General features: G+C 45.4%; 1 protein-coding gene across 1 annotated transcript in view; it reads left to right on the top strand.

Annotated features, from left to right (window-relative positions):
- RASGRF1 (Ras protein specific guanine nucleotide releasing factor 1) overlaps positions 1 to 26,703 on the top strand; it is a 727,100-nt gene that overhangs the window by 263,910 nt on the left and 436,487 nt on the right. Inside the window, exon 5 of the mRNA XM_085644699.1 lies at positions 9,712 to 9,965. Within this exon, the coding sequence (XP_085500825.1) occupies positions 9,712 to 9,965 (254 nt within the window). The remainder of the gene's footprint in view (positions 1 to 9,711; positions 9,966 to 26,703) is intronic.

Genomic DNA, 26,703 nt, shown 5'->3' with positions numbered 1-26,703 from the left:
CATACCCACTTAAATCTAAGCGTGGCCGTCAGATCGCAATTGCTCTGGGCTCTGCCACAAAGAACATCCTTATCCATTGGAAGACCCCCCATGTACCTACCTTCAAGGGTTGGTTGCTGTGCTTATGGTCAGTTCTGGGGATGGAAAAGATGACACTCATCTTAGCGGGTAAGGGTTCCACCTTTGTAGACCTCTGGCAACCTTTTCTTTCTCTTCTGACAACAGAATTTCGTGAACTAACGTGTCCGAGGTACCTACGCCTCTTGCAACCTCTCTGCCCCACACACTGCGGAGATCCAGGACGCACAGTTGCAAAATGTGGCTTAGTGGGGCCCTTTATTGACAATTGATTTGGTGGACGAGGGTCGGGGAGAAGGGAGGTAGAGCTGGGTAAGATAAGTTTCCTTTTTTCCATATTGGTTGTAATGTTTCCTTTGCTGTTCAGCACTACACCAGACACCCAGGGCCGATTTCGCCCACAAAGGGATCTGTTGGATCTTTTGTATTTGTTTAATGAATCTCAATAAAAAGATTTAAACCTAAAAAATGTAAACCCATGCGGTTGATTAGTCAGTTTGACTTGACATGGTCGGTGACATACAGCAAAGTTGCCAAAAGTGTACATAGTATGTCAGTAGGAGCATTTTTGGTGTAAAACTTCTGTTCACCCTACACAGTTCCTTAAAAGCAATACGCTGGTCGCTGAGGGGCAGTGCTTAATTTGAACCAGTGATTTCCGGTGCTCGGCACTTAATTGTCATGTTTACACAAAAAACAATGGTACACAAGGGTCCTGGGTTAGCCTAGGCTATTACTATTTAAATAAGCGCTAGTCAGGTTTAAACCAAAGTTAGCCCATGGGGGACTTATTAAGCAATATATGCAGGAACGCACGGTTGAAATTACATAACATTTATTAACAACATAAATGGAATATCAGTTGTTGCTATTCAAGTGATAGTTTTAGTGCTCACACAAGAATATAGTGAGGGTGCATGACGTGAGTGGTGCTAGTGACATTTAAAAATTACTTCGTATTGACAACAGTAGGCAAAACTCCGAAAATAATTTATGCAATGAAGGAGTTTTTGTTGCAAAAGGTCGACGGTGTTTCGATCTCATTAATTCGAGATCATCATCAGGATGGAATATGGGAGCAAGACGAATCTATGAAGAGGAGAAAACATGATATCAACCAGTGGTCCCAAGTGGAAAAGAATAATTTATGTACATACGATTCCTATACTGAGAAAGGAAGCCAGAAAGGATTGGCTCCATTGGAAAAGTGTCTAAAGGTACAATTAATGCCAAAGACAGCGAAGGTCATGCGGGGATCGGTCAGAGAGAGCCGCGTCCCAGAAAATTACCGCTGCGCCAAGAAAATGGACAGACAAGGAGGTGCTAGGAACTCATAAGTAGCAGGCATTAGAAAGGAGTCTAAGGTACAATTAATGTCAAAGACCGCAAAGGTCATGCGGGGAGCTGCCAGAGAAAACTGCGTCTCAGAAAAATGCGGCTTTGCCAACAGACTTAATGGACAGTAAAGGGAGGCCAGTATATGCAATAATTGGTGACGGTCACGCAGCCAAGGAAAAACGCAGTAAGAGAAGGCTCAGAGGAGCCTGGGGAAGACCAGGGTGCCAGAGCCAGGAGTGGGGCTAACCACTAAGGGTACACAGAAGGGGAGGCACCAAGGAAGCAAACATTTACTTTGGAACCCGGAAATGGGTGGAAGAAACAGCGAGGCAGTCCCGGAGAACCGCGTGGGCTGTCGGTCTCCTAATGAGTAAAATGATGGGGTTAAGGAGGAAAGGAGGCGACGTGCAAGGTGGGCGCAGGCAGGCAGTACTGCAAAAAGGGCGCTAAACTTACTTGGCAGATACGGGCAGACCTAAGAGGCCATGAGGGGCCTGAATGGTAGTCGAGGGAGGAGCACCGTCCCGAGGTGCAGAACTGGAAGGGCCAACACCCCAACATATGTGGGCGTGCGAGGGCTGACTGAGTCCTGAAAACCAACTGGGGGGAGGTAATGGAGGCTCTGAGGCAGTGTTACGATGCGAGTGCGGGCAGGTGAAGTAAGTGAATTAACGCATGACTTATTGGAATTGGAGGGTGTGCCTGGAGGCAGCGGGGGGCCCGTGAGGTAATTATGGGGCGGCGGAGTTAAGCCGGAGTCTTGAGGAAAGCAGTGAGTGTGAGAAAGTGCCATCTTTCTTGAACGGTATGCCCCCACTTTTTGCTGAATTGCTGAATGTACTTTGACTGAGTGTGCCCTGGACTCCTGCCAATCAGGTGCCCAGGGCCTATGTTCCTTCCCTAAACACCAACCTCAAACCCAAATTGGCAAACCCTGGCAACATGTCAGCCCCTGGTAAATGGTACCCTAGGTACCCAGGGCCTTGTGACCAGGGAAGGCCTCTAAGGGCTGCAGCACCCATTGTGCCACCCTTAGAGGCCCTGTACCCTAACACACACACACTGCCCTTGCAGGCTGAGTGTCTGGGTACAAGACAAAACAAAGAGTCGACATGGCACACATCCCTGTGTGCCATGCCCATCACCTACACTGCCCTACCTGCCTACCTAGCTGGGTGCCCTATGCCAGTGGAGCATGAGCCCTGTGCCCCTACAGTACCCAGGTCCATTCCTGGGCCCTGTAAGTGCAGTCCTGCCATTTAAGAGTACATGGTGCTGAGAGCTCGTCAAACACGAACTCCACAGCACCATAATGGCAACACTGAAGACTGAGAAGTTTGGTTTCAAACTTCTCAGCACATTAAACCCGCACTGATGCCAGTGTGGGATTTAGTGTACCAAGCACCACAGAGGGCATCTTAGAGATACCCCCTGAAACCTAACCTACTATCCACGTCTGGTCTGAGAGGCTGCCTAGGCTGCCACATAGCAGACATGTTGCTGGACCCCTGGATAGGAGAGCCCCTGCTCTCCTGGGCCTGCAACAATGCACATCCTGGGTGAGGTGCTAGGTATCCTTGACCAGGATGGACAGGGGAAGCTTCAAAGGCTTGCCGCCTCTGTGAGCTTCCCCAGGCCACTTGCAACCCCCACTCTGGTGGGAAGCCTGGCCGGAAACCCCAAATAAGGACAGGGGAAGTGCCAGCCTGCCAACCCCACCCCTCAGGTGGGGGAGGCGAGGTGAAGCACATCTCCGGGCGTTCGCCATCTTGAAGATGGGAGGCCCTACCCAATCAGGACTAGGCTACTGCCCCCCTCTCACAGGAGAGTGGCAGAATAGGGGGTGTACCCACCCCAGGACAGGGAACCATTGGTCCCTGGCCTTTACCTACCTGTAACGCCCCTGAATCTAGTATTTAGGGGCACCCTGATTCCCCAGATTCCAGATTCCAAAAATTCAAAGAAGAGCAAGAAGAAAGAAGACCTGCCGTGCAGCTGCTAAGAAGAGGAAGAAACCAACTGCTTTGGTCCCAGCCCTACCGGCCTGTCGACCCTCGAACCTGCTCCTGCTACATCCCGGCACTTTTTGTGGCCAGCAACCTCACAAACCCCGGAGGACCTGGCTACCTTTCAGCTCTAAGCACCAGGGACTCCCATGATCAGAGGCTCTGCTCAAAACCAGTTTCTAATCCCTGGCACCAGCCCGGAACCGCGAACCCTGCACACTATGCACCCGCCAAGCCTGGCCTATGCCGGAGTGAACAAAGACCACGAGGACAACCCCCCAGCGACTGTGACCCCGAGTCCGGCACCCAAGGACTTCCCTCGACGCTCCTGACGACGCCTGCAGCCTCAGAACCAGGTACCCCCCCAACCGCGATCAACAGAGAGTTAGATTTCCCGACACCAAAAGGCACCCCTGCACCCGGCGCCCTGCGGCCCCCTGTGCCCAACTCCTGGGTACCTACCTATCCTCCAACTACCCAACTTACCTCTCGAAGTGGTGGTGGCACCTGAAGAATCTTCGTCCCCGAGCTTGCAGCCTTTTTCCAACCAGGAGCTTTCCCATTGAAATCAATTGAGCGCCCGAAGGCTCAAAAGCACCCTGCACTCAGCCGCCCGAGTGGCCCTGTCAGTGTAACCTCTGCACCTATCTACTTCCCCATTTGCCCTGAGCAAGTGACCAAGAGGCCGCGTGGCCTGCTAGTCAGAAGCCACCAACCAAGGCCCCCTGCCTCCCATAGGATAACATTGGGCCTAACTCACTCTGCACCCAGCTGCCCCTGCGCCGCTGAGGGTGTAGCAACTGTACCTACCTGACCCTGGGAGACCCCTGAGTCTGTGCCCAGAACCTTAACTCTGCCAGTCGAGTACTTACCCAAAAGCCGATAACTCAATTTTCTCCATAGGGTAACATTGACTGGTTTCTTCTGAAATTTCTTCTACGTGTGGAGTTTCTAAAACTTAAAATATTCACCAAAAATCAGCCGAGTAACGAAAACGAAAATACTCACCTGCTTGTAGGAGAGATCCCAGTGCTGGATGTTGGTGCCCAGCACTGACCCTGAAAAATATTCACAACCGTACTTACCAGTAACCCAATTTTCTTCCATGGGAAACCATTGACTGTTTTTCTGTGAAATTTCTTCTGTCGATTTTTGTAAACTTGAAATATTCTTTAAAAATCGTGCTAACTGTGAAAACGTAATTACTTGCCTGTGTTAGGTAGAGGTCCCAGAACTGAGTCTAGGCACCCAGTACTGGATTACAAAAGTAACAAGAACATACTATACTTGCAACTTGAATTTTCTTCCATAGGGAATCATTGACTGTTTTCTATGAAATTTCTTCTGTCAACTTTTAAAATAGCAAAATATTGCCTAAAAATTATAACAGTAACTAAGTCGACTTTTATCACTTGTTTCTAAAAACTGTCCCAGGACTGAATCTAGGATCCAGTCCTGGAGTTACAAAAGTAATCCTGAAAGTAATCTATTGCAAATAACTTGAAACTTCCATTGAACTCAATGCATTATTGTGTTTGAAATTGTGTTGCCTATGGCAACAACGTGTAACTATCTACAAAAGCCATATTGCAAAAGTATTTACCTAAAGCATCTCATTCTGAGAAAGTATATTTTAATACCTGTTATTGGTTCTAAAATAAAACAAGCATATATTTTTTATATAAACCATTGGCCTAGAGTTCAGTTATTGAGTGTGTGAAACCATTTGCTGACTGGGTGTGTACAACAAAATGCTTTACACTGTCCTCTGATACTGCCTTACTGCTCGACCAAGCTACTACTTTAAAGAGTAAGGTTATATCTAACTTTAACCTCTGCCAAACCTCAGGGGACTGTGGACTCTGTACACACTGTACCTATTTGGGAACAGTATATACAGAGCCACTTTCTCACAGTGAGTCAGAGTCCAGCACCCCGAGGAACGTGGGTGTGGTAAAATGATTTGGCGGGTACAAGATAATGGGTCACTCTAAAAGGATGCCAGATGAAGGACTGTGATAGCCTCATACGAGTGGAGACACTTACTTGCAGGGCTGCTGGCGTCGGTCTGAGGGAGATGCCGGGCAGTAGCTCCGTGGTCGTCTCCAAGGGGGGAAGAATGAAACCGAGGCATGCGGCTGTATAAGAAAAGCACTCGCCAGTAGGATGTATGACGTTACAACGCGTGCTGTTACAACGCGTGCTATTACAACGAAACTGTTACAACGCAAGTGGATTTACAACGCATGCCATTACAACGCAAGTCTTTACATCGACTTGCGCTAGATGGCGTGCTAACATTAGAAAAGTGTAATTTACTATTCCAACTCCAGTCCACTTAACAGTAGGGAAGGTGTTGGGATAGTAAACTACACTATTTGTAATGTTAGCACGCCATCTAGTGCAAGTCGATGTAAAGACTTGTGTTGTAATGGCATGCGTTGTAAATCCAATTGCGTTGTAACAGTTTAGTTGTAATGGCAGTGCGTTGTAAAAGTTGCGTTGTAAAGGTTGTTCCCCTCGACAGTATGAACGGTCGACTGGACCATGCTGGGAAGTGCGCGCATGCGCATTAGAACCGTGACCCAATTGTGGCCGCCATGTTGGAAAGGGCGTGTAGAAGTTCCTACATGCACAACCTAATTAGTGGGAGGACTGCAAGAGACAGTACAAGCAATGTACCATTGTGGTTCTAACTAGGGTGCCAATATAGTAGCGGCGGGTGAAACAAGGAAATAATAAGGACAGTGTAAAAAAGGTAATGAGGGATAAAAGGAATAAAACCATTATATACATTCTATTTACAGGTCATCATGTATGGAATGTCAAGGAAAATAACCAACATGGTGGTTGTTTACAAAATCATATTCCATTCCTCAAGTGTGTTCAATCCATGTTCAATTGATCTGCAGTTGAAAATCCATTTACATTCCAATCTGTTGAGGATTGATTGTAGAACACCTCCTCTGCTCCGCGGACGTATGATATAGATGATTTGCCATTGGAGATCTGTTTCAGAATGTCCTTTCTCCAAAGGTGTTCCACCAGTGGTGCGATGCTGATTTTGCAGCGTATTTTATGTTGGCTTACTCTGGATTTCGCTTTCTGAGTGGTATGGCCAACATACAATAGGTCACAGGGACAGCGAATACAGTAAATTACATTGGCTGAATTACAGTTGGAGAAAAACTTGAGTTTGTGCGTTACATTGCCATATTCAAAAACTTTGCTATTTTTGGTAAGAGGGCACACTGCACAATTTCCACATTTGAAATGGCCCACAACTGGTGGGAGACCTAATCATGATTGCAAGGTGTTATCATTGTGCGTAGGTTTGTGGGCTCGTACTAAATAGTCCTTGATGTAAAAGGAAAAAAGAGGCGCTTCTTTGGTGATGTTAAACTAGGTAAGGATTGGCCAGTGCTTTTTGATCATCTTCGTTATTCTGTTGCTCACTGGACAAAATGTGGTGATCCAAGCAATGCGTGACATAGTTATTTTAGGTTTGGGCTCGAGTAGGATCTCCCTGGGGGAGTACCATGCACGCATCATGGAGCGTGCTATAAGATGTCTTGGGTAGCCCCTACTGGCTAGTTTGTTACACAAGACTTTGGCTTCCCTAAAAAAGTCCTCTTGGAGTTTGCAATTTCTGCGTATTCTCAGAAATTGACCATAGGGAAGGCCGTCCCTGAGTGCTTGTGAGTGGGCGCTCTTTCCATATCATGAAGACATCGTCAATGTAGCGATGCCAACTTCTGATTTTAGAAAAGTGAGGGTTGACTTTGTTTAGGACAAAGGATTTTTCAATGTCATCAACAAACAAAATGGAAAAGTTTGGGGTAAAAACTGCTCCCATCGAAGTTCACTTGCATTGCTTGTAATATTTGTCATTGAATAGGAAGTAGTTTTTGGTCAAGGCTACCTCTACGAGTGAGATGATAAACTCAGCAGGTACTTGGTGTGGGCTCGGGCGGTCAGGGAGGTGGGTTTTTATGACTGTGGTGCCTTTGTCCTGGAAAATGTTGTCACTTAATTGTCAACACTGCACTTATGACAATCTGCTACATGGTGGTGCTCCTCATCTAATTCACAGATGAGCAGAATGACGGTTATTTATTAATACAGTATACATTACAAATTACTGATACCTGCCTGCCCAGCATTCCTTTAGCTTCAGAGACCTGGATCAATCTGAACTGTCGCTCTTGCAGGCAAGAGAGATGGTTAGTAGTTGTTTTGGCACCGTCTGGCAGCGACAACAGGGGCAATGGGTGGTGCAAGCTGCAGTGGCCTCCTAGCAGGGCCCTGGCACTTATTTTTTTTACAAATTAAGCACTGCTGCGGGGCACCGTAGGCCCAGTGGTTCAGCAGCATGCTCGCTGCACCACATACGCCTCAGTCTTTCAGTTTTGTTGCAATGAAGCGGTGTGTTACATCCAATGCTTACAGTGCTTAATTTGTAAAAGAATGAGTGCCAGCGTCCAAACCTCTGCTCAGAAACCCGCGGGCACTGCAATTACATTTCAGAATTTGCTGGGAATTACCAAGTCTGCGTAGTCTGAAATCCACCTCATGCCTCTTCGATCCACTACCAAACACTCCCTACCCTTTTATCTTACTTTTGCAGGTTCCTGATTTCTCCCTATGTGTCGGTTAATCCGTTTTTCTCTTCCTCCTTCTTTCCCATTTCTGTGTTTTACCTTTCTTACCCTCTTAAATGTCTGACATAGAAAACTAAGTGCCAGTCCCCAAAAATGAGTGTCAGTGGCCCCCACCGGCAACCGCTGGCTCAATAGGCACTGCCAATGCACACAAAATTGACGGATTTTGGGGCAGTCCCAAAACGTCAGCATTAGTTTAAGGTGATTGAAAAGCAGAAATAGTCTACATTAGAGCATAAAATATGTAAGCTTCATTTAGCCCTTGTGGCCTGATGGCAGTTCTTCTGTCCCTGTCATTGTGATGCATTGGCATCCAACTTCTTCAGTTATTTTCCAGTTTGTTCTGCTGACGCACTCAACTCCCCTTAGTTCCTGTTCAGCTTGTGTCCCTGAAACTATCTTCTCCCTCACTTGACATAATCCTTGTGTTATCTGATTATGCACCCCAATTGCATTTTATACATTGATATTTTCATTTGTTCATGTATTTTCGTGCATATTTTCATTTATATAAATGCATGGTTACTGCATTTATTATTAATTGCACAAGTATAACACATAACATTTGCTTTATAATAGTTTGATAGCGCATCAATTATTCATATATGTGTATGTATTCATATAGTTTATAATATGACAGAATTCAGTGAAGATGCAGCAAGATATTATGCTAATTTTTGCATGTTACGTCATTCTGCAACATGTCTGCCCTTTTCAAAATAACCAGAAAAAATGTATTTAAGCTCAATACAGGCATGTAGTAGGCAGGGAGAAATCTTCAGCTTCCTGGGAGGCTTGGTTTGTGCAAGCTGTGTCTGTAAACATCCTCAGCAAAACCCATAGGCCACTCTGAGCCAGCTTGGCATCATCAGCTTGCCTTGGAACTCCATAACTCAAAGCGACAAAGAACCATCTTCTCAAATTGCAGAACAATAGGCCTGTTGTTCAGCTAAAGTATGTGGGCTGGGGGCCACCTCAAGACATTCAAACAGGAACCTTTGGTGCTTAGACAGCTTAGCTTGGTGCCAGAAGGAAAGGCTTGGAGAATAGAGTCTGAGTCCAATTATTCAATTAAATGAACTTATGAAAAACCGCCACAGTGTTCCAATTCTTTTTAATATTATTTTTATGGATTGCATTTATTGTCACAATTTTGTTTATTTTCATAGTTATATCTATGCACATTATCTGCACTAAATTAGGGTGTCGATTCATTTAAAGTTTTGAAATACATCCAAAGTGTGTGGACTCATATGTGTCCATTCATTGGGGAAAGGGGGTCGGAGCTCACTAACAAACACATACTCCTGTAAGTCCTACAAGATCATTACTCAACTGCACCATCTTCATGCAATGTGCAGGTGATTTGTGGGTTATAGTACTCCTGGTGTCCTGTCTGTAGTTGGTAAGTAGTCATTGAGCCTGCACTTTGCCAGAGAGTCTAGGTCGATCTTATTTTGCATACATTGCAAAAATGTATCACCCTCTCTCTTCAAGGTCCGCGTCAGTAACCTCTCTTGATTTCTGACCCATCTATGTTCCTGACACTCACCATCCTCAGGCTATTTCATTCCTCTTCTCAAGTTGAGTCTAATCTACCCTGCTCTAACACTCTGTCTTACCTTCAGGTGCAGAGCTTTCTGCGAGGCTGGTTGTGCCGACGAAAATGGAAGACCATCATTCAGGATTACATCCGGTCTCCACATGCAGATAGCATGCGAAAGCGCAACCAGGTGGTGTTCAGCATGCTGGAGGCTGAAGCTGAATACGTGCAACAGTTACACATTCTGGTGAACAACTTCCTGCGTCCACTTAGGATGGCGGCCAGCTCTAAAAAGCCACCCATCACTCATGATGACGTCAGTAGCATCTTCCTTAACAGGTAAGCTGCAATGGGGAGAGGACTCTTAGGTATTTGTTATGGAAAAGCAGGAGAAACAAAAATCTTGCTTGCAAAGGCATTGGTATCGGAGGGAATCTTATATCTCTTGATGATTTCAGGATATCCTAGGCAGATTCATTGTTTGACAGGTTATGCAAGTTATCAATGATTGGATGGTGAACTTGAGTGAATAATTATGTAAATAAGTTGTTGATGTGTTCAACATGACGGTTCTTCATGGTGTTTGATCTGATGAATATCACTAGGGCCCTAATTAGGAGTGGCATGGATTTGGCCACTGCAGGTCCCCGGACCCCCCCCAGAGTTGCCAATACCGAGTTACTCCAGTGGACAAACTTAATGGGGATTACAGGTGGAACTCTGAAGTTCCCCTGAGAAATGAAGAATTACTGGGGAATCAGTTATTCTAGGTCTAATTCCCAAACCCTCAGATAAGCACAACAGATTGTGGATCTCATAATCCTCATTGGTTCAGTAGCTGGTGTTACTAACCCATCACAATTAAGAGGTCATTCATAATGTGGGGCTAAGTATTAAAGATCTGTGAGTGCTCTCATATTATTTGACTTGATAGAGAGGGAATGAGGGAATTTCACAAGATATTGATTATCTGTGGGGGCACTTGACAGATTGGTGATCGTGGGGAGCTCTCAGTGTATCCATAATCTGGGAAGTTCTTCAGGTGTCTGTCATCTAAAAGAACCCTTGAGGTTGTGATGACTTGTGGAAAGTCTTAAGTTATTGGAGATTTAAGGGAGTACTCAAACTATCAATGATCTGAAAAGAACATACTAAAGATCTGAAGGAGTCCTAGTGTTATGAATTGACGAGTGCTCTGGTTGTTTGATCTGACAGTCTCTCTGACATATTGATAATGTTAATGAATCCTTGAGGTGATTGACCTTAATGAGTCAACAAGATGTTGATGATCTACTGGAGTCATCAAGGTGTCGGCAACCTGATGTGCGTCCCATCATGCACAGTTTTGTCATCAATGATATCTTTTCAAATTTTGCTGTTATGTTATCAAAGATGCCATAGAAAATTTCATGAGTGATGTAATATGTGGAGTAATTAGAAGTGCATAGTGAGGGAGCGAGTTAAAGTTACTTTAGGGCACGAGTTATACTTTCTTGAGATAACTACAACTCGTGAAGTTCAGTTGTGTGTGCCCCCCCCCCGAGTCTTTACTGGCCCCTGGGAACCCATCCCCAGGGCTGTATTGTTTTTTAAGGGCAATGGAGTGCTGCAACCCTCCTGCCTGAGACTTTACAAGCCCAGAGACCCCATCCCCTGGGGCTGTATTCTATTTTATGGGGAAGGAGGAAACCGGCCCCAATCCTCAAGCCTTTACAGGCCCCGGGAACCCCATCCTCTGGAGTTGTATTGTTTTTATACGGAGAGGGGGCGCACAGCCCATCTCGCAGTGCTTTTACAGGCCACAGGGATCCCATCTCCCGGTGCCTATTGATGGTGCCCTGGTACAAACCCGGAGTACCCACAGCAAACAGCGTTAATGGTGGCATGGGGAGTTCCTGGGCCCTCGCAACCCACCCCAGCATGCACCTATCCTGGGTGCAGCGGGACCCGGCAGTGCTCCCGCCCAGCAGGATCAGGTATTTTTTTCCCATGCTCCAGCTGGGCGGGAGCATCTCTGTTTTGCTGTCTGCAAGAGCGTGGGCAGGGAAAGAAATTTGCACTCCCACCCAGCTGGATCATTTTTCAGCTTCAGCCAGGTGGGAGTGCACATTGTTTTCCCTGCCTATGCTGTTGCAGGCAAGGAAACCATGTCCTGGACGTGGGCTTCCCGGGACACATCTTTGGAGCTGGTTGGGTGATGGGATCCTGGGGTCATTTGATGCTCAGAGAGAGGGGCCGTATGCCTCTTCAATTTTCAATCTGCCCTGGGAATTGAGGTCCTTGGGTACTCAGAGAGACTTGGCGAGGGAAGTCGCTCACCTCCTCCTCTTTATTTTAAGCTCAGCCACAAGGAATAGTGTCCCCGGGGCATCCCACCCACCTCCCCTAAAAATGCAAATGAGCCGCCCCTTGGGTCTTCTCTTCTGAAGCGCGGGTTCATGTTCTTTTTTATTTAGCCAGGGATTCACTGATCTACTGCTCATTCGTGCAAATTCTCTCTAGTACGCACCTACCAGGCCTAGGGGTACAGGGAATCCCTACTTTACCCCTTATGTCTTTTGTGACCTTTTTTACAGGACTCTGGACTGAATCCCGAGACCTAAGATGGCTGCAGCCACATCGTTGTTGATATGATATCGGCTAATCAGATCTCATCTTGTGATCTGTCAGCTCTGCGGATCTTCCGCGCTGTGAAACAACATTCTCTCATATGGGATTTCCATTTATAGTGATAAGCATTTGAATAGTCCCGCCCACGTGCGGAGATCCCAGAACACCCCTTCATTATATCTTCTTAAGTGTAGGTTTTTGCCTTTCCTCAGAAAGGCCTGCAAAGACACTTAAGAAAAAGACAGATTATACAACCTATATACATGGGCTACAATGGCCGAATTCTTCATTATTAAGTAAAAACAAGGGCCAGCACAAAGCAATTGTTTACAATTTAAAGACATTTTTGCAAATAGCACAATTCTCCCTCACACACCCTTTTTATAATAGAGATGAAGGAGAGCAGGACTGAGTAGCCTCATAGGCTGTCATTATCTATCTAAAAAGGAGACTGTACCTTTAAGAACCCGTGTTTCATCATGCACAGCGGGTGGCAGTTGCTTCAATTCTTTTTTCCGGCTCCTGCTGCCAGGATCCTGGAGCATTAAGCTCTGACTTTTTAGTACTTTTTTCTCTACAAAAACACTGTAAACCTTTGTTTCACAACTTCATTCGATATGTTTAATCTTTTTCTTTCATTTTCTGCCTTTTTCTGGCAGAAAACAGTGAGTTTTTCTCTAATTAACTATCTTCTTTACTGGACTCAGTGTCTTGCCTGTGGCAGAAAAAAGGCCTCACACATCTTCATAAAGCCCACAGCCACTAAAAGGTTTTTAAAACGTTTCCTAAGGAATAAAGGAAACGCAAACTTTATCTGGAGGTATGTCTTCAAAGCAAGGAGAGGGTCAGTCCTCTACCAAGGCTCTGCTATTACCTTTTGATGAGTGAGGAGAGGATCAGTCCACTACCAGCGCTCCGTCATGTGACTTGAAAGAGTGAGGAGAGGGTCAGTTCTCTACCAGGGCTGAAGCAGTCACCTCTGAAGGACATCCAAACTACAGAAAAGTGGATTACGACCCAGAAACAACAGTGTTTCTGGACGACGTCAAGTGGATCAACGTCAACGGCATCTAAGTCCGGAGGATTGACGTCGGCTGGTGGATGTCATGGGATGGACGACGCTCGATGTCGACTCAATATACTTCAATGTGGTCCTCACTGTCAGTCCACGCTGCAGATCGATGTCAAGCCTGTCAACGTCGGGGACACCTGACAACTGCGTCACAAGTAGCCCTGTCAATGTTGAGAAGTTCTGTCGATGTCCAATCTGGGAGCCCTATCAATGTTAAGAAGGCCTGTCGACGTCCAGTCTGGCAACCTTGTCGACGTCGAGAAGTTACATGACGTCCTAGCGTGTTATCGGTCGACGCTGAGAAGGAAGGCAAAGTGAAGGCATACATTCCTGTCCATGTCCAGAAGTACGTCGCAGACCTGCAGACGTCGTAATGTCACAGGATCACACGCTTCAGACATACTCGACGTCTACACCTCCATCAAGCATATCGAGGTCATTGCAGAGGTACAGCTTTCAGCCTTTGGTGTCACAGACACCTACAATAAGGGAGGCTCAAGTGCTTAACAAGAGGACGCGGAACATCCTGCCCTTCTCTCCTTCATACCGGAGTAGCCTCCCCACACCAGCCATAAACAACACCTGCTGCTTTTTAGCCTTGGCACTCCTAACATTTCAGTGCCTGAATATATCAAAAGGCTTCAACTCTTCCAGGGCAAAGTTCCTTTAAAGGACTTCCAGCCCCGGTATACATTAACTCACTGTAGTGTGCTTAGCATGACTGCTGAGAAGAGCAGATTTGCACGGTGCTGGTTGTTATGAACAAGACACTGTTCGCTCCATCAAGAAGCAGAACGGATGGAGCAGTGGTAGTTATCATGGGCTATGAATACTTTAACCATATATAACTTTTACATGGTGATGCTTACTGACTCCTTCGCATGCTCCCCCACCTCCCATTTCTACGGTGGACAACAATACAGCTGAGATTTTCTTTCTATTCCTTCTGGTTCAGTATTTTATTTACACCTTCCAGGAGATGTTGATGAGAGGAGCTGCGTCGTACTATGGTCAACATTAAGGCCACTCTGTCTTTTGTTCTTGACTTTTTACAGCCTGCACTGGATGTATTCCCAAGCTCCTCCCCTGCATAGCTTCAGTCAAATTTTGGCCACTATGCTATACTCCTGCCTCCTCGTTATCAGTAGCATGGCCGCTCCCTCCATACAAGAAGCCGGGGCAGTGATTCTCCTAATCATATATGCAAAAGTACTCTGGAATTTTCTTCAGAAGTTGGTGAATTCTCCTAAGGGCCTAACAGGAATTTTTCCTAGAACTACTCTAGTTGAGTCGAATGGTGTTTAATAAGTACATTCCTGCCTCAACTGGTTCTTCCTGCTTGGCGGGACAGAGATATGGCCATGGCATTGCCTTACAAGCACCCTTTTGTTCTACTACTGGATTCTCTACGAAGTATCTCTTCGGAAGCTTTAAAGTTCACAAGATGGCACTCATAAGATGTGTCGTGGACACTCTTCAGATGGTCTACCTGGAAAGGCCTCAAAACACTCCTTGAAACCACCAGCCTTTCTTTTACTCTCAGAGGATCATATCCCTCATTCTTTCCAGGGTTTCCAATGAACCAGCAGAATAAATGGTCCATCCATGCTTTAACCCAGGGGCAACGTCCTCATCCACAGAGGAATATCTGCCCAAAAGCCTCTCCAAGGCAATAAACACAGGCTTCAAGCCATAGCTTTCTCATTTCCCCTCTTGTGTTATTTCTGGAAAAGGGAAGCATCACTCATTTTCTATCACTGGACATATATGTCTCCCCGTGGCGTCACGCCTAAGACAACATCCACCTGCAAAAGCTTGCGTTAGTGATTTGTTCTTTGCTTCATTCTGGTCCTCACAATTGAATCCAGTGAGTAAACTTTCAAAAGTGGGACCATTAAGAGGGGCTCTGCTCGGCACTCCTATAAAACACTTACTTTTACATATCAATCGCCAAGACTCATTTAACATTTTTGTATTTCTCTGGCAACAATCACTATCAGAGATCAATTGTTTCCATTTGACCTCAAGTCTGCACCCAAATTTGTCTCCAAGGGTAAGGCAGTGGTAACTGCCCATCTCAGGAAACACAACATATTCCTACATGAGGTTCATTTGCACCTGTAAATAGCATGAGCACTGACATGGAGACCCTGCCTGTCCCCACAAACAAAATCCCCCATCCAATCCAGTTAGCATAGGTATGGCAAGTCGCAGATTGGTATCATCGGTGTGCCCTGAACATATCAGAGTGCACATAGAAGTACATCAACATATCCGGAGGCTCAGCTTCCTTAAATCTGCACTGGGAAAAGTTTAGGTCTTTAAATCAATCTCATCAAGGGCCAGATGTATGACCATTTTTTGCGGTTGCAAAGGGGATTTCAGCCCGCAAAATAGGTCAGCCCAATGTACTAACCCTATTTTGTGAGTCACTAATCAATTAGCGACTTGCAAAATAGAGTTAGCAACTCGCTATTAGGAAGGGGCGTGCCAAGGGCGTCCCTTCCTAATAGGGACTCCAAAACCTATGTATGAATGTTTTGGAATGCAATTGCAGTCGCAAAACACCCACAGTTTACCACCCTTCTCAGAAGGGTAGTAAACCACTTGCAAACAGGAAGGGGTCGCCAGGGGACTCCTTCCCCTTTGGGAATGGGGGCGCAAATATTTTTTAAGAGCAGGCAGTGGTCCCAGGGACCCTTATAAAATGAAACTGAAATGTTAAAAAAAAAATTAAATACATCTCATTTTCCTTTAAGGAAAACCGGCTGCAATTGAAAACAAAAAACTGCTTTATTGACAAGGCAGGCCACTATCCCTGGGAGTGCTAGCCATTCCCAATGGAGTCGCAAATTGCAACAGCCTCATTAATATTCATGAGGCATGCAATTTGCAACCCCATTGGGAATCGCAAAAGTGTTTGAGACACTGTTGTACATTGGATTTTGTGACTCGCAAATTGGGAGTCGCAATTTGTCGCAATTTGCGAGTCGCAAATTACAATGGTCGTATATCTGGCCCTACGTTTTTTGGTCCCAATTCAAAAATTTCAGTATCTGGGATCTTTTCATCAACACAAAAGGGTGTCCTTTGGAGGTAAAGCGCAACTCTCACTCGCTAAAAGCCTCTTGTCTGCCCCTTACAACATTTTCCTCTCAGCTAGGATGCCTCCTGCATCCAAATGCCCATCTCCACATGTCACCTCTGCAGGAATGTCTTGATGACCAGTGTAACATCGATCAGGTGCTTTAGAACACAGAACAACTCTCACTTTATGCGAATATCTCCCTGTCATAGTGACTCCAACCTCTCAGCTTTAAGTTGCTCCATTTCATCAGGAGGCTCCTTTCCATATGCTAGACACGGGTTCTCCCTAACTGGAATAAGGATCCCACATGATCCACCTCGAAATTCAGAGCATTTTGTTGTGGAAACAGTCGACACACCATGTCCATCTCCTAGAGCTACGCGCAGTCCTTCTGGCACAAAAGGTGTTTCGTCCATCATTTTTATCCCTTGCTGATTCCAACGGACATTATCTCATCCTTGTACTACCCCGACATGCAGGGATGGACGAGATCCAGATCCTGGTTTTCAAAGGCACAGATGGTCTGGATACAGCTTCTAGACAAATATCTTGCGATCTCTGCCACTCTCCGTCCAGGGGTACAAAATGTTCAAGCAGACTCCCTCAACAGACTTCTGCAACAAAACCACGACTGCGTCATTTACCACAACTTTGTTCAAAACATGTTCCAAAGGTGGAGAACTCCAACTATGCTTTTCTTCACAATTACGGAGAGCAAACAATACTCAATGCTTCTCCTCAGCATACTTACCTGAGGTACACTTGGAATACCCTATGGAACGACTTCTCCGTCATATTTATCCATGCTTTTCTGCTGATTTACCTTATCACTATGGTCCTCATCGCATTGTCTCAATTGACAATAAAGATTATCCTCGTTCCTCCAAAGTGGTCACATCCAAGGTAGTTCACGCTTGCCCTTCTTTGGTCTCTCTGTCCACTTCTCATGATGCCATGCGGACCACACCTACTGACAGTGCAGAAGCTCGATTATACACCCCAACCTCTCCTCTTTGGCAGCATGGCTTCTCAGCTACTGTGGTACGGTCTCTTCAATCTGCCGCAACACTGCATACTAAGACTAAGTAGTCTTCCGCTCCTTTTGCATAGTCCTTTGAATACAAACTGTGTATGGTATTGTTCTAAAGGTATGACTCTTACATCATGCCAGCAAATTATCAATCTTCTATATTTCCTTCACTGGCCTACCTTTGGCTTGTCCTTCCCTTCCTTCTCCGGGCAGCTCCTTCTGCCTACAGAATCTGACCTTCCCAAACCATGCTCAGGGTCTTTTCTACTACATTTGAAAGTTGTTCTTAGGTGCCCTGCACCTCCCCAGGAGCTTCACATTCTTCTTTTTTGTCTTATGCAGCATACTTTTCAGCTTCCTTGCAACATTTATCTTGGACTACAGCTTCCCTTGTAGCGATTTCATCAGCTCGCAGTGTTGGAGAAAGTCAAGCACTTTGTTCTCACGAACCATTCACATTCTTTCACTACCAAACCAGTTCTCAGAACTCATCTAATATTCCTCCCTAAAGCTATTTCGGACTTTCATGTCAACCACATTCTTTCAGAATTCCTGTACTCCAGCGGACAGAATTCTCTTTTCCCTGGGTGTAAGGGGAGGTTGCAAAGTCTATCTCATTAAAACAACAAGCATCGGAAATCCTTGTTTTATCTACTAGGGTGTGGGTTGTATGGTTTTAGCCACCCCCATCCACTCCGTTTCGCGATGGATAGTCTCTTCCATCTTCCAACTTGTTGTACTATCAAAAAACAAAAACAAAAAAAAGTTAGCACATAAGCTCAAAGCACTCTCCTCTACAGGTCGTGTTGCTCCTCTTCCTTTATTATGGAACATACCCATTCCACAAATGTCTGAAACAATCACTTGGCAGGTGGTTCATACATTTACCAAGTTTTACTGCCTAGCCTCTCATGTTAGAGCCGAAGCTCAAGTAGGACAGACGTCCTTCAGAAATCTCTTTGCTTGACAATCCTGGTTCATTCTCTGTCCCCTCGACCGCTCGCAGTAGAGATGGGCTTGTTATTCTATTCAAATGCTTATGCAGTTTGCCTCTCCTACTCAATGTTATGTTATGTTATGTTAAGTTTATTTCTAGAGCGCAACGGTTACCCAAGGGTGTCCTGGCCCTAGTTACCTTTCCTTTCTGCTATCACCAACAAAAACCAAAAAAAAATTACTTATTAAACAGCCATGTTTTCAAGGCCCTTCTGAATGCCAGAAGATCTGTGGCATTTCTGAGATGGCCCGGGAGGTCATTCCAGGCCTTAGCAGCTCCAAAGACAAATCTTCGTCCTCCCCATGATACTTTTTTTGTGGATGGGACTAGGACCAATGTGGCTCCTGACGAGTGCAGATGTCTTTTGGGTATATACCAATTAAACTGTTTCTGTAAGTAATCAGGTCCAGTACCTTGGAGTGCTTTAAATACAGTACACAAAGACTTGAAAAGAACTCGATTCCTCACCGGGAGCCAATGTAGTTTTTTTATTTTGTTGGAGATCGCCGCAAACTTGGGCATCCCAGTGAGTAATCTGGCGGCCGCGTTTTGTATCCTTTGGAGTTTATTTATAAAACGTTCTTGAATCTTTAAGTAAAGGCTGTTGCAGTAATCAAGCCTCGACAGAACAAGTGCGGTGACCACCGTTTGCCGGCTCCCAGCTGGCAAGAACGGCAGTATTTTTTTCACAGTTTTAAGAATAAAGGCGGTAGAGGATGAGACTGCATTAACTTGGTCTCCCAAGTTCAATTTGTGGTCTATTAATAATCCAAGGTTTTTTACTTTCTTCATGGGAATAGGTAGTGATCCCATTGTTGACGGCCACCAGCTTGGGTTCCAGAAGCTGGGACCATTCCCAAGTAATATAACTTCTGTTTTGCCTGAATTAAGCTTTAGGCAATTGTTCACCATCCACCCACCCACTGCTTCCATGCACTCGTGGAAACGATTGTCCATGCCCACCTCCTGTACTGGGAGCAGAGACACCACAATTTGGGTGTCATTCGCATAGGAGGTGAGATCAAAGCCAAAGGTTTTAATAATAGGGGCCAGGGAAGAGACATAAACATTGAACAAAGTAGGGCTCAATGACGACCCCTGCGGAAAACCGCAGGGCAGAGCAAAGGGTTTTGATTGATATTCACCCAGGGATACCACTTGCACTCTATCCGTAAGGAAGGATTGCAAGAGTTTCCATGCCTTGTCCTGGAGTCCGCATGACCTTAATCGGTCCATCAAAAGATCATGATGAACCGTATCAAAGGCCACGGATAAATCCAATAGGATCAAGGCAGCCTTTCCGCCTTGGTCAACTGCTTTCCTACTCTCATCTGTTGTTTTTATAAGAGCCGACTCAGTACTATGACCTCCTCTGAAGCCATATTGAGTCGGATCCAGAGCTTGGGTCTATTGAAGAAAGGCGCTAAGTTGTGTGTTTAATGCTTTTTCTATCAATTTTGCTGGTAGAGGGAGCCGTGAAATAGGGCGGAAACTGTTGGGGTCATTGAGGTCCAGATTAGGCTTTTTCAGTAAGGGTAAAATCAATGCCACCTTCCAAAGCTTGGGAAAATATCCAGTATCTATCATATCATTGAAAATGAACGTGAGTGCCAGGGTGATAGGTTCCACCGCTAATGGCCACAACCACCAGGCAAGGGTCATACGGTGACCCTGATCTAGCCGCTTCGAGAAGGCTGCACGTTTGGTCCTTGGACAAGGCCTCAAATCTGTCAAGCATGCAGGGGGATAGTTTGAGGAGCTTATGGTCCTCCTTCCCTATGATACTTCCTACTGCACTAGCGCCATTAAGCACCGAGAAGATAACTTTCACTTTGTTAAAGAAGAAATTGGCAATATTTTCGCAAAGTTCCTGACTGGACTGAACTGTAGCTGGGTGCGGAGACGCCAAAATTGAAACTGTTCTGAACAGTTCTTTGGCCGAGTTTTTAGCCAAATCAATTTTACTGGCGAAGAATTTTTGTTTAGTGGTAATCAGAAGTTGCTTATAGTTCAGTAGGCTATTTTTATAGGCCTTCTTTTCTGTTTCCTTATATTCTTTCCTCCAAGTACGCTCAAGACGTTTACACTTGAGTTTTTCATTTTTCAATTCTTCTGTAAACCATGGAGTGGAAGGGGATGATCTCTTAGGAATAATATTAATAGCTGGAGCTAGTTTACAACAGGCATTCTCCACCCATTTAGTATATGCAATCGTCCCTTCCTCCACATCCAAATGCATTTGGGGTTGCCGTTGAGGTAAGAAGTTCCTGTAGCGCATTCCCGTCCATTTTTTTCCAAGGTCTAAAATCAATCTGCTTCTTAATACGTGCCTCACCTGCGTGCTTGTGCCTGAGGACTAACTCAAACTGAACAGCCGAATGGTCTGTCCAAACAAGAGGCAATAACCCAGTGAACTGGAGACCTGGATGGTTCATAAAAATACCATCCATGGTATGTCCAGCCACATGAGTGGGGCCTATGACCTGCTGCCCAAGGTCTACACTATTCATCATATCGAAGAGAGTGACTGTATCCAAATCGGAGAGAGCCTCCAAGTGATAGTTAAAAACCCCCATGATGGTATAAGCATCCGAGGAGATGCTATCTTCCAACAAGTTTCCAATGGATGTAGAAAAGGGGTTTCTACTTCTTGGTGGTCTGTACAGTAAGATGCCTTTAAAAGAATAATGATGGGATAGGCTGAAATTGAATAACAGAGCCTCGCACACTGCGTTAGGTATTGGGCGGAAAACCGCCTTCATAGAACTGGGGTAAATGACTGCCAATCCTTCCCCTTTTTTACCAAACCTATTCAAGTTGTGGCAAGCAAATCCCAGTGGAGTAGCCTTCACCAGGTCCGGCCCTGAGGATTCATCAGTCCATGACTCTGTAATAAATGCCATATTAATGTCCTTATCCTCAATAAGCCTTGCACACTCGGTACCATGTTTAACCAGTGATCTTGCATTTATCAGAATGCACTTAAAAACTTAGTTTTTGTGCCCCACTGTCTCTGCTCTGATATCCCTCAAATCCTTAGTCGCTAAGTATTGGATCTTTGGGAGAGTGATTTTACATTTGGAACAAACCACCAGCTGGGAATTGGGCTTAGAGTTAAAAGAAAGGCACACGCAATCCGCATCCTTTTCCACCCTGTTCAATCCTAGCGACGCTGTTCTAGAATAGTTAATACGAATAGATTTAACTGACCTCGGAGTGGCAGGGGTCCTGGTGCTGTGGGTGGGCCGTGCGCGGACGAGCGTAGACGGGCTTGCCTTTGGCGTGCCGCTGGCAGGCCCGCGCAATGGGATCCTGGAATGCGCTGAGTGCGTTTTTCACCTTTTTTCTCAGGCGTTTCTCTCTTAATTGTTTTTATTTCACTTACCACTTTTTACTATTGCTAACATTTAGCAACATTTAGAGATTTTTATTAGTTTCTTCAACTATTTTTTCGGTCTGCATGCTTTCACTATTTCTCAAGTGCCCATTTAAAATAGACTTTATAACTAGTTCACTAATATACCTGCTGGTTTATCGCCCCTCGTCTTACTATATGGCTCATTTCAATGAGCAGATGTTTGAAATACTTTGTCCCTTGGTGCTGCAATATTCCCAATTACTGGTCCTAGCTAACTTTAATTTGGGTTCCAACTTAGTAGGAAAGACCAACAAAGGACAAAGCTTTTTGGATTCTATGATGAGCCTGAATTTCCAACAACATATCTTGGAGGCCACTGATACTAAGGGTCACATAGTTTGGTCTCAAAATATCCAGGTGATTGACCTTAAAATATAGCCATGTATTTGGTTAGACAACTATGTAATTAAATTTGAGCTTCCCAATGTTAAGCCTTCTTATAGCCAGGCACTGGTATCTAGGACAGCGCATAAGTGGCGGTCAGTCAGTGTAGATGAGAAGACGATTACGCTCTCGCAGACAAGCCCTGACAAAAGCGGCTCCGCCCTAGCTGCAGAACATAATTTTACTTTAGACTGACTCCCTGCTTTCCTAACAAGTTAAAAGCAGTCAAACTCCTGTTAGGGGAAGCCAAACGCCAATGGCGCTGAAAATCTCAGGAAGAAAGTAAGGTGTGGTATAAGAAGGAATTAGCTAAATTTTAAGCTTTGCTCACCTCAACTATATCTAAGTATTATTCTAACAGGATTTCGGAAGCTACAAATACAAAGAGAGATGTTTAAAATATTTAAGGAACTTACTTATCCTCCACATATTATTGCCGCCAATTGTGCAGCTATTAATCCCACTTTAAATCTGCTCTTAAATCAGTCAATATGATTGGCCACAGTATGCCCAGTGGCTGGAAGCTAGCCAAGTTGATTCCCTTTTCTAAAAAAAACGTTGTCAGACAAGACCAATATTGCGTGATTTCCGTCCTATTTCTCTGCTGCCATTTTTCATCAGGATTTTAGAGAAGCTCATAAATTGGCAGCTCTCTACCTTTTTAGAGCAGAACATGCTACTTCACCTTACCAAGTTGGGCGTTCGGCCTGCTTCTAGCACCGAGACCACACTGATGAAGGTGTCAGATGCAATCAAGCTAGCAGCGTTTCAGGGAAAGCAGGTGGCACTGATCCTTCTTAATCCATCCGCGTCTTTTAACACAGTCTCGCATTCGACACTCCTGCAGGCCTCAAAGCCATAGGGGCCTGTGGTTCAGCCCTGGCACAGCTCAGTTCCTTTCTGACAGATAGGTCCCAGTCAGTCTGGATGGCCCCACTTGCCTCTGATCCTAAACCATTGGGTTATGGGGTCCTTCAGGGGTCCACACTAAGCCCCACATTGTTCAATGTGTATAAGAAGTGTATAAGACCCTGTTGGCACCCCAGACAGTATCTTATGAAAATGATATGGAACTGCTCCTCACACTCCAAAGGAATACACCCAATGCACTGAGTAACTTCCAGACTTGCTTGACAACTCTGCTTCATTAGATGCATGATAGCGGCCTCCAATGCAACAATAGCAAGACAAACATTTTGATCTTTGGGGTCCTCCTACCCAGCTGGGACAATGGCCATTGTCCCAAGGATGTTTCCCTGCCACCTCCCCCTACCTCTGTAGCACGCAATCGCAGGGTAAAGTTCAAAACCACTGCTTCTTTTGCCCCCCAGGGGACAGGGGTAGTAGACACTTGCTTTGGCCTGCTAAAATATTTTTTTTAAGTTTCTTTATCTCCTACCCCTTCTGCAGCAAAAAACACTGTGATCCAGGCCCTGATCACTTCAAGACTGGATTATGCCAATTCTCTGTACTAGAGCTAACCTGCCCACCTCCTGAAGAGATTACAGCAGGTGCAGAACGCTGCTGCCAGGGTTCTGCTAAGCCTATCCAAGAGAGCCCACACCCAACTAGGCCTATAAAAACTGCACTGGTTGCCTACAAAAGAATGTGTGAGGTTTGAAGGTCTGGTTCTGACAAACGGAGATTTTTACGACAAAGGTCCTCAGTATTTGTCAAACAGATTCACCCCATACCAACAAGCTTGGTCTCACCGGTCATCTGACTCCTTGCCGGTAGTAATTCCTCAATTCAGAAGAAAAAAGTGGGGCGGTAGATCCTTCACCTATTTGGCCACGAGGGAGTGGAATGCCCTCCCAGTTCAGTTCCTTGCCAGGGTGGAATATCAGACCTCTTCGGTTCTGCCTCTAGCACCTGTCATTTTTGGATCAGGCTTTGCTAGTCTAGCACCGGGACACTTTCGGAGTAGATGTTGTGCTTCACAAATCTCTTAATAATAATAAAAAATAAAAAAATCACTTTTTATTTTTACCAAAGTGGCTGCCACCAAGTAAGAAGAAGGGGCTTCAGTGGCACAGTAAGCAGGTTGTGCAGCTGTGTCTAAATATAGTGGGCCATCCATGTCTTGGCCGGCAGAGGCAGTGCCTTTTCTGGTCAAACGTCTAACAGATGGCCGGTCTGGATTTAAGTGACCCTCCACATTTCTCTTTCCAGAAATAGTGTTTGACAGGAGCAGTGTTGCTTGAGTGGTATGGTGTATTACCACAATATTGTTGTCAGAATAGTATCTGACATTAATATTGTGTTCTAAATATTGTTAAGAAGCATATTTTCTCACTGGAGTTAACCAGTGGTGACTGGTGGCAGATAAATGCCTCCAAAGTCTCTGGGGAGAGTTTGGGGGCTCTCCCAGAAAAAGAATAGATAGCAAAAGTGCATTTGTAGCAGCATTTCATGATAAATTAGCTAACACCCCAAGAATTTAATACATTTAGGCAATAGAATATGCCATCCAGAAGTACCTGTCACAGCTGTGGGCAAAGGCTGCATACCAGGAGTCACTTTACCCGCACAAGGAAAGCAATTGCTTGTGAAGGAAGCAGTACTCGCCGGTCGTATAAGACTGGATAACTGAAGGGTTCCCTTCTGTAAAAAGGCAATGCAAACTGCAATTAAATCAAATATAAAACATGTAGTGGGCATGTGGTTTGGGCCTGGGGCACATCGAGATTTTAGAACCAAAAGTAAAGCATTCCACCAAAGTAAATTACAAAGAATTGAAGAAAAGCAAATATGGTTGTTGGACCTAGCTCTCTCTGCACGATCACCCCAAACATTTTGCCTTCACCTCTCCTCTTTTGCCGAATTCGCTTTTGTTGACTTTAGGACTCTGCACCTTACTGCTGCTTATAAGTGCTAAACTGAGTAAAATTGGCTTACACACAGTTGACACATTTAATTTACCTATAAGCCCCTAGTAAAGTGGTAATGCTACCACTGGACCTGTAGCACATATTGTGCCACCCACTAAAGTAGCCCCTTCAAACATGACTAAAGGTATACCCTTGCAGCCTGTGAGCAGCCTTAAACTGCTATTTCAACCCAGCAAAATAAACACCTTGCCAAGCCTAAAATTCCCTTTTTATTACAAATATGTCCCACCTAGGGTAGGCTCTAAACAGCACACAGAGCAGGTTGTATTTAAAAAGGTGGACATGTAATGTTAAGCTTTACATATCCTGGTAGTGAAAAAACTCACAAATTCATTTTTTCCTACTGTGAGGCCTACCTTACCCATAGGATCGCATTGGGTTACCTTACTATATTTAATAAGTGATTGATTGGGAACAGGTAGAAATGTCATGATTACCCTCAAATAAATTAGAATTTAAAACCCTCTTTAATAGTAAAGTTGGATTTTAAGTCACATTTCTGAAAAGGCCACTGTTAGAAAGTTGGCATTTTCTTGTCCTAACCATTTTCTTACACTGGGTGTTGGCAGAATGGGCCATCCTGGCTTGATGGGAGGGGCGGAGCTGTCACCTATCACACTAGTTCTCAGGAGCAGGGGGTAGAGCATGGCCTTATGTTCTGTAGCTGGGAGGGTAAACCGGTGATCCCTGAGGATAGAAGTTGTCACTTTTATCAGGTACCAGTTAATGAGATACATGTCACTGCCCTGACGGATACTCCTGCCAGTCAGACTGTGGTGGTGGAAAGACTGGTTTCTACAGAGCAGTACACTGGACAGGTGTGTGGGGTACATGGGAAGGACATCTTGTCTCTAGAATGGGGTGGGAAGTGGCCCTTAGGAGGGTCACAGTTGGTCCCCAGAAACTCATTGACTGCATATTGGGCAATTGATTCCCCCCAGTATCAGAAGACCTGGGAGGGGTGGTTGCCCTGAAAGCTCTGTTTTTTGGGGGTGCAGGAGGTGGAGACAGTCCACAGTGGGAAGGCCAGTGGTTCAGAGTTACCAGCTCTGAAAACCGAACACCTCAAGACTGACCCTGGTGAGGTCACTTCTGACCTGGAGGTGCTCCCTGCACAGTCACACAGACAGAGGGTTGGAAACCTGCACCAGGAAGGCCCCTTCATGACACAGACAGAGTGTGTCACCCTTGATGAGGGTGGTGTTCCCCCCTTAAAGTCCTGGCTTGCCAGGGACCTGTTCAGCCTCAGGGTACAGACCCTGCACTGAGTGACCATTTCCAGGCTACCACCCTTGGACTGATCGGAGGGAGAGTGGAAATAGGATGTCTAACATTGGGACTGTTGCTCCTCAATCTGAGAAACCGAAGAGGTCAGAGAACCCTGGATGGTCCAGGGCCTAGCTCTTGATACGGACAGCTGTCAGTGGCCTCTGCTGGTTGCTGTCTTTATGAGCAGAATTGTCCTTGGGTTGGGTACAGAAGTTTGATCCAAGGAGTGGGATTGGCTATGTCACTTTGTTGGCCCTAGTGGTACTGTCTTCTTACTGGCATGCATCTGTGAGAAACTTAATGTTAGGAGTCTCACAG

Source organism: Triturus cristatus, chromosome 3_1, assembly GCF_964204655.1.
Source record: "Triturus cristatus chromosome 3_1, aTriCri1.1, whole genome shotgun sequence".
NCBI classification, from domain to species: Eukaryota; Metazoa; Chordata; class Amphibia; order Caudata; family Salamandridae; genus Triturus; species Triturus cristatus.
The sequence above is the reverse complement of the archived record's forward strand: the minus strand, read 5'-3'. Positions and strand labels throughout refer to the sequence as shown.